The sequence below is a fragment of the Clupea harengus genome, chromosome 15, assembly GCF_900700415.2.
Source record: "Clupea harengus chromosome 15, Ch_v2.0.2, whole genome shotgun sequence".
Classification (NCBI taxonomy): domain Eukaryota; kingdom Metazoa; phylum Chordata; class Actinopteri; order Clupeiformes; family Clupeidae; genus Clupea; species Clupea harengus.
The window spans coordinates 14667614-14675113 of record NC_045166.1 but is presented as its reverse complement, the minus strand read 5'-3'; the positions used below and the strand labels follow the sequence as shown (position 1 = coordinate 14675113).

Genomic DNA, 7500 nt, shown 5'->3' with positions numbered 1-7500 from the left:
AGATGTGTTCTTTTCTTAGAAATCAGGCAAATATTATCTATATTGGCAATAATGTGAAAAAATAGTTTTGCTTGTAGAGGACAACAGACTAGAAGAAGCTGTTGATTTAATATCATTTTCTTCCTCTGTTTCCCTCTCTCTCTCACACACACACACACTGTTTTTCACACACTCCCTCTTTCACAAATAAACATACACTCACTCACTCACTCACTCCCTCTCCCTCTCTCTCACAAACACTCTCTCTGAGACACACACACACACACACACACAGTCCCTCTCTCTTTCATACTGTTATCGGCGTGATTGCTAGTGTTCAGTTAATTGATTTCCGCGTGGCGCGACGCGCTGCGGCGCTGCTGAAAAGTAATTTGGTGTCTTTGGCAGTCCTGGCTGGGAGCGGAGTGTGAGGAGGAAGAGGAGATTAACCAGTGACATGAGATCCATCACAGAGGGCTGCAGCATGCCCAGCAGAGAGAGAAGGAGAGAGAGAGAGAGGGGGAGAGGGAGAGAGAGGGAGAGAGAGAGAGAGAGGGAGAGAGAGAGGGAGGGAGAAGGAGAGAGGAGAGAGAGAGGGAGAAAGAGCGGGAAGGGGAGAGAGAGGGAGAGAGAGGGAGAGAGAGAGGGAGGGAGAAGGAGAGAGGAGAGAGAGAGGGAGAAAGAGCGGGAAGTGGAGAGAGAGGGAGAGAGAGAGGGAGGGGGAGAGAGAGGGAGAACGAGAGGGAAGGAGAGACATAGGGAGAGAGAGAGGGAGGGGAGAGAGAGAGGGAGAGAGAGAGAGAAGGGAGATAGAGCGAGAGGAGAGGGAGAGGGGAGCGAGGAGAGGAAAGTGAGAGGATAGGAGAGAGAGATGGCACTGATAGCAGTGTCTGAGAGGAGTCTTACAATAGAAAAGAGAGAGGGAGGAGAGAAGAAGGAATGGAGAGAGACAGAGGAGAGTGAGAAGAGGAGAGAGAGGGAGGAGAGAGAGGGGGGAAAAAAAGTAGAAATAGAGAAGAGAGAGCAAAGATGATAGGAGGAAGGAGGAGGGAGGAGAGGAGAGGAGAGATGAAGGGAGAAAGACGAGTAGAAAAAGGAGGGGAAGGGGTGTCCACACTGGACAATACACCCGCAGGGCGCACTGCAGTGCTGAAAGATGTCTATTCACACACCATCTCCACACACACACACACACACACACACACACACACACACACACACACACACACACACACACACACCATTTCTACTCAAACACACATGTGAAAAAGAGCCACGGCACACAAAAGCCTTGAGAGCCGGCTCAGTTACCTAAGAAAGCCACTCACAATGAGTGTGTGTGTGTGTGTGCGTTTGTGTGTGCGTGTGTGTGTGCCTTTGTTTAATAGTGGGTTAACAGAAAGAAAGAGGAGAAGAACTCTCCCATAATTACTGTAATGTCTGTGAATGCTTGATGTGAAAATTGGTGGTGTTAAAAGAAGCCCAACCTGGGAAGACTGTGGTTTCAGACAAAGGTCTCCCTCTATTACTTCAGTTCTTCCCTACAGTTCACCCCCTTCCTGACTTCTTTGGCTTCTCCTGCCCTGATCAAACTAATTGCATCAGACCTCGGCGCAGTGTGAGCTCCTTCATAGGCTTTAATAGGGCAATAATGTCTATTGAATCAGAGATTAGGGAGATTGGATTGGACGCTTGGGCAGATAGAAAGCAATGAATCCAGCCCAGACCACTAATGAAGACAGGGCTATATATTATTGAGGCTATGTGTAGATTACTACTGACGGCACACAGAAAGTACATTAAATCTCTTCATCAGGAGTGTATTTTAGTACGGCCTTACTCGCTACAAGAAACACTTAAGATTTAGTGTATAGTAGTAGCACTAGTAGCTATGTGTAGTAGTCTGTGTGTGTGTGTGTGTGTTACCTTGGCGATGGCCTGTGCTGTGCTGGGGGTCTCTGACAGGCGTGGGTAGGTGTAGGAGCTGTAGGGGTGGGCCTGGGGGGCGGCCTTGAAGGCGCTAACGGAGTGGGGGGGTCCGCTGGGGTCTTGCAGGCCGGACCCAGATCGGGATCGCTGGCGAATGGCGGGCTGGGGGCTTATCTGTGTCACATACGACGACTTAGGCCGCCTCTCGAACTCGTCCCGGGATCCGACGCCGTGCCCCCCACCCATCCCCCCCCAGTCGCTCCCGCCGTCGCTGCAGCCGTAGCCCAGCTGGTCGCTGTGCAGAGACACCCGCGATGGCGTCCCCAGAGGAATCTCCCGGTAGTCCTGGCTGGACGACGACCCACCCAGCGAGGCCCGGTAGTAGTCCCTGGTTCCGGCTGAACCCGACCCAGAACTGGGCCCATCACCGGCGGAGGCGGACAGCCGCACCTTGGACTCCAGGTAGGCGTGGTAGTCGGGCGGCAGCTTGGCGAACTCCGAGCTCTTCTGGGGCATGGCGTCCGGGTAGAAGGGGCTGCGGATGGGGTGGTGGGGCATCAGGCTCGGTGTTGGGATCGGGTGTCCGTTCTGCTTGGCAGAGAAGTGGCGGTAGTGGCGGCCCACGGGCCAGTCGGCGCCGATGCCGCCGCTGTAGTCGTAGGCGTAGAGGCCGCCCTTGTCCCGGTAAGGCTCCAGTGAGAAGTCCCGGCTGCCGTCCAGGTCGCAGGAGTAGCGGGCGTAGTAGTGGCTGAAGCCGTTCTCCTCGGAGCCGGCGCCCCCAGATTTGGACCCCAGGCCCGAGGCGGAGGACGGGGGCTGCTTGCTGCCTCCCCCACCAGCCTGCAGCGCCCCCGGTGGGCTTTCCTTGCGTAGCGAGTTGGAGCGAGTCACTGAGATGCTGTCGAACTCCTCCAGCAGCCCGTTAATGGAGGCGTCTTTGGGTGGCCTGCTCCCACGCACGATTGTCTGTGTCACAAACAAACAAACAAACAAACAAACAAACAGACAGACAGATGGTAAGTGATCCTAGCAGGACACTCAGCCATGCCACGGAGACCTCAAACACAACCCCTCTGGAGTTCAGTGAAGAGGCGAGCAGCCTAGCTAGCATGGAAGAGGTCAAAGGTAAGCTCTAGAACCTGCCATTAGTTTAGGGCCTAAACTAATGACAGAGTAGGCTATACCAGATCCAAGTTGCAGAGTGAAGGTGCAAGGTAGTCTAACTAGCACATGTGGAAGAGATGAAACGTAAACACTGCTGTTAAGATAGTATGCCAGATCCTATTGGCAGAGTGAAGGTGAGAGGTAGCCTAGCTAGCCAACGTCATAACAAGCCCAACAGAAGACATAAACCCTTGACAAGTGACAAAGCATGACTAACCCTATGCATACTAGCTCATCAGCAGAGAATTAAAGTGCATCATCAGGCTCTGGTAAAGAATGGAAGTATGCATCGGGCATACTTACCTAGAGTGAAAGGCTAGAGATCTGCACTGTTAGCTTAGCGGTAGAGAATGGAGTATGCACTATACAATTACGTAGCTAACAGAAGCGGATAGAGGTGCATGCTGCACTTCCAAAAGAGTGTGGTTGTCTACATAATCATAAAGGAAAGATGTCATCATGCTGGCAAATTCTGTTGAGGTCACCGGAAACCATCCTCCAAAGTGGCACCATATTTGCTTCATCCCCTTAAAACACATCGAACACCAATAATGGAGGTCAATGCATTGCCACATCAAATGCAACAAACAAATGCTGTGCTTGCTAAGTAAGTAAATAAATAAATACATAGATACATATTCTGAGCTGCTATGAATGGTTTCTCAGTGTGACAGATTATCATAAACTCCAGTGGGTGTTTGTAATAAGAGTGTGTTATTAATCTCGACATTTGGCATGCTTCAACCCTAAGAACGGAGCTTTGTGAAAGCAGAACACACACACACACACACACACACACATACACACACACACACACACACAGAGGGTGTTTATGTCAGCCCACCATGTTGTGTTAAGAGCATTTCATGGATTGAGTGTGACTCACAGGGAGACATTGCACTACCAGAGCAACACTGGTTAAAAGGAGTCGTTTCTAAATCCTCACGGCCCACATACGACAACCACAGCCTGTGAGGCCAGCTAAAGCTAGACCAGAGGTGCTAACAGCTAACAGCTAAACCAGAGGTGCTAACAGCTAAAGCTAGAGCAGAGGTGTCTCAGATCATACAGAAGCTGTTTCAGTGCCAGCTAGTATCTGGGTTCATGCTAGCTGCTTTCTTTCTAAGAGTCATTTCTAAATCCTCACATCCTACTCAACACAACCACAGCCTTCAAAGCCGTTTTCACCTAACAGCACAACAGATCTGGTCACAGTCTGGGTTTATTGTAGCCTTCTTCTTGGAGAAGGGAACTTCCTGCTTCACTTTCTGCACTTGTGCTAGAATGTAGCTCAACTGGTAGCAAGGTGCTAACAACACCAAGATTGAATACTCAGGGAGCACCTATAGGCTACTGACTGAAATGTGAAATGTGTCTGCAGTGTAGGCTACTCAAAGTTACCTTGGATATCAGAGTAAATGTAAATAAATGAATATGTTTAAATAAATACATTTAAATTCAAATGCCCTTCAATCGAGTTAACTAATCCAGAGATGTATAAGCGCAGGCTCAGAAAAATAGCCCTCAGTATTGTGGGTCAACCATCTAGTACTTAATAGAGAACTTAATAGAGTGAGTTTAATCGACATCTCCGTCTATGGTTGGAGCAAAAAATATAGCAGGAATTTGAACCCTATAGTTAAACTGACTCAGATCCTGTTCTTAAAAGGACTTGATTGGGTGAATTCGATTTTTAACCACCTTTGTCTAACACTCATCAATGCCTCTCTTCAGCTAAAGCAGAAACATGGGCAGAATTTGTACTTTTTGAACAAAGAGCTACTCTAACTTTTCCTCTGAAGGGCTTTAATCAGATTTAAGGGCTTTGATTCGATGTGTCAGACTAGCAGGGTTTTAACTCTTGTGTGTTATTCTGCAAGAAGACACAGGTTGGGTCTCCTGTTCTGAGGACTGGGCTCTTGCTCTCTAACAGCCAAGCCTCTCAAACACACACATGCACGCACAGGCACACACACACACACACACACACACACACACACACACACACACACACACACACACACACACAAACACCACTGTGGTCCGAGGGCTTGTGGGTAGGAGGGAAGAGTGGAGGTAAAATGACACAGCTGATCTCAAACACACACACACCACTACGGTCTTATGACAGGTGCGGAGAGATAGCAGACGAGCCCTGCCTTATTGATCTGTGTTCCAGTGCGTGGGATACGCGCACTCACACACACACACACACACACACACACACACACACACACACACACACACACACACACACACCCACCCACACACACCCATCCACACACACACACACACAAACACACATGCAGTTCCAGACACAGCTGAGGTTTCTGTGTCCCAGTGAAGGATTGTGTTGCTGATGCCTGTCATACAAATACAAACACCCACATAAACCCACACACACACACACAAGAAATGTGTGCATACACACACACATATGCGCATGCATACACAAACACACACACACACACGTACGCATGCAGTGTTGTATTATGGGATGGAGGATGTCCACTGTCACAGCTGATAGACACCTTTGGTCTTTGGCTAGAATTTAAAGCCATGCTTGAACGATTTCCCACTGACCTTCCTTGTCCAGGCAACGCACATGGGTTGAAATACAAACACCCACATACAAACACGCACACTCACACGCACACACACACACACACACACACATACACACATACGCATACATACACACAGACACACACACACACACACACACACACACATATACGCATGCATACACACACACACACACATACGCATTCATACACACAGACACACACACACACACACATATACGCATGCATACACACACACACACACACACACAAACATCCCCGTTGGGGGTGTCGGTGGTGGGGTGGGCGGCCTCACTAACCCCCTCCCTCACAAGGACTTTTCCATTAATGGTAAACCTATGTGGACTCGCTCGAGCGCCCATCTGAATGATGAGATGAGGAGGAAGTCTGCAGCAGTCCACTCCTGCAGTCCCCTCCTGAGGGCGGCCATTACGCCCACAACTCTTTGCCATTAGACCTCTAAACTCCAACGCACCAATGAACTTCTGCTGTGTGCTGCACCTCAGACAAACCGCCATTTTAACACTAAACTCGAACACTTCTGTGAAAATCTGCTCTGTGCTGCACCTCCGAAAAACTGCCATTTTAACACTAAACTCCAACACACCAATGAATTCCTGCTCTGTGCTGTACCTCAGAAAAGCTGCCATTTTAACTCTAAACTCTAACACTTGCGTGAAATTCTGCTCTGTGCTGTTTTCAAAGACACTGCCATGTTTGTTCTACAAAAACAATGATATTCTAACACTATTCTAACTCCAATACATGGTTCACAAATTTTTTTTACCAATACATTTCCATGGCTTTTTCATGCCTTTGAATCACATTGTTATAACAATACATCCTGTGTATACATTAAAAATAAGAAGGTACGTCACTAGAACTAGGTCGAACCTTTGAATAGAAAGGTACCCAAATGTGTTCTCAAAAGTTATGGTCATTATTCAGAAGAACAATCATGAGTAATCCTTTTCTACTGTTTTGTACTGAAAACTGAACATAAAATATAAATATAAAGATTTTGTTGACCATGCCTGGTCTTATACTTCACTAATATTTTACATGCAGCACATGAATAACTCTTCAGTATGCATGAACATTCGCGGGACTTCGAGGGACTTGGATGTCACTGTGCAAGATGATAAAATAACCGGCTCCGTGTAAGACGACAGTAAAATAAACATTAGGATGCATCAAAGTGCCTTAGATTTTAATCAATCCACATTTAATGTCATGTCCGAAGGCTATTTATCATTTGAGAACTGAATACAAGGCCGGATAACATAATGTGTAAGTAGTTAATTTAACTTTTAATGAGATAGATCCAGCTATGTGGTGAATATCAGGCGAGTGTCGACTTTCATGCTGACTTCACCTTTGTCATTGACTGATCTGCCCGAACATTAAAGTGGGTATGACAGTAAAAATGTAAACTTCATAAAATACATGTACTGCCAGTGTTACCGGAAAGACTACTAATAAAGTCACAAAACAAACAGATGAAGAGTCCAGCTCCATGATTAAAGAAACTACAGCTGAAAGATGAGGGGCTTTCAGCTAACATGTCAGACAGTATGGGACATACAGTAGAGTACATAGTACAGATTCAGACTGTATAGATGTTTATTAGGAGGAACACAGTTTACACAGGTCCAACACACTGCTGAAACTCTGCAAGGTGTGTCCAATGAGTGTGTTTTTTTTATTTTGTGTGTGCAGTGGGACAACAAACGACGCCTGCGCTTTGAGAAGTTAATTAGCTATGGATTAGCCCGGGTCTCCATTATCTACCAACAATAGGGCAGCAGTGAGCTCTTAACTCAAGCCGGTCGATTGCTTTTTA

General features: G+C 47.5%; 1 protein-coding gene across 4 annotated transcripts in view; it reads right to left on the bottom strand.

Annotated features, from left to right (window-relative positions):
- The window catches only part of pak5 (p21 protein (Cdc42/Rac)-activated kinase 5), an 88972-nt gene that overhangs the window by 20461 nt on the left and 61011 nt on the right, over positions 1 to 7500 (bottom strand). For all 4 annotated transcript variants that reach the window (XM_031581385.2, XM_012839389.3, XM_012839393.3 and 1 more), the window contains one exon: positions 1906 to 2874. In XM_031581385.2, the coding sequence (XP_031437245.1) occupies positions 1906 to 2874 (969 nt within the window). The remainder of the gene's footprint in view (positions 1 to 1905; positions 2875 to 7500) is intronic.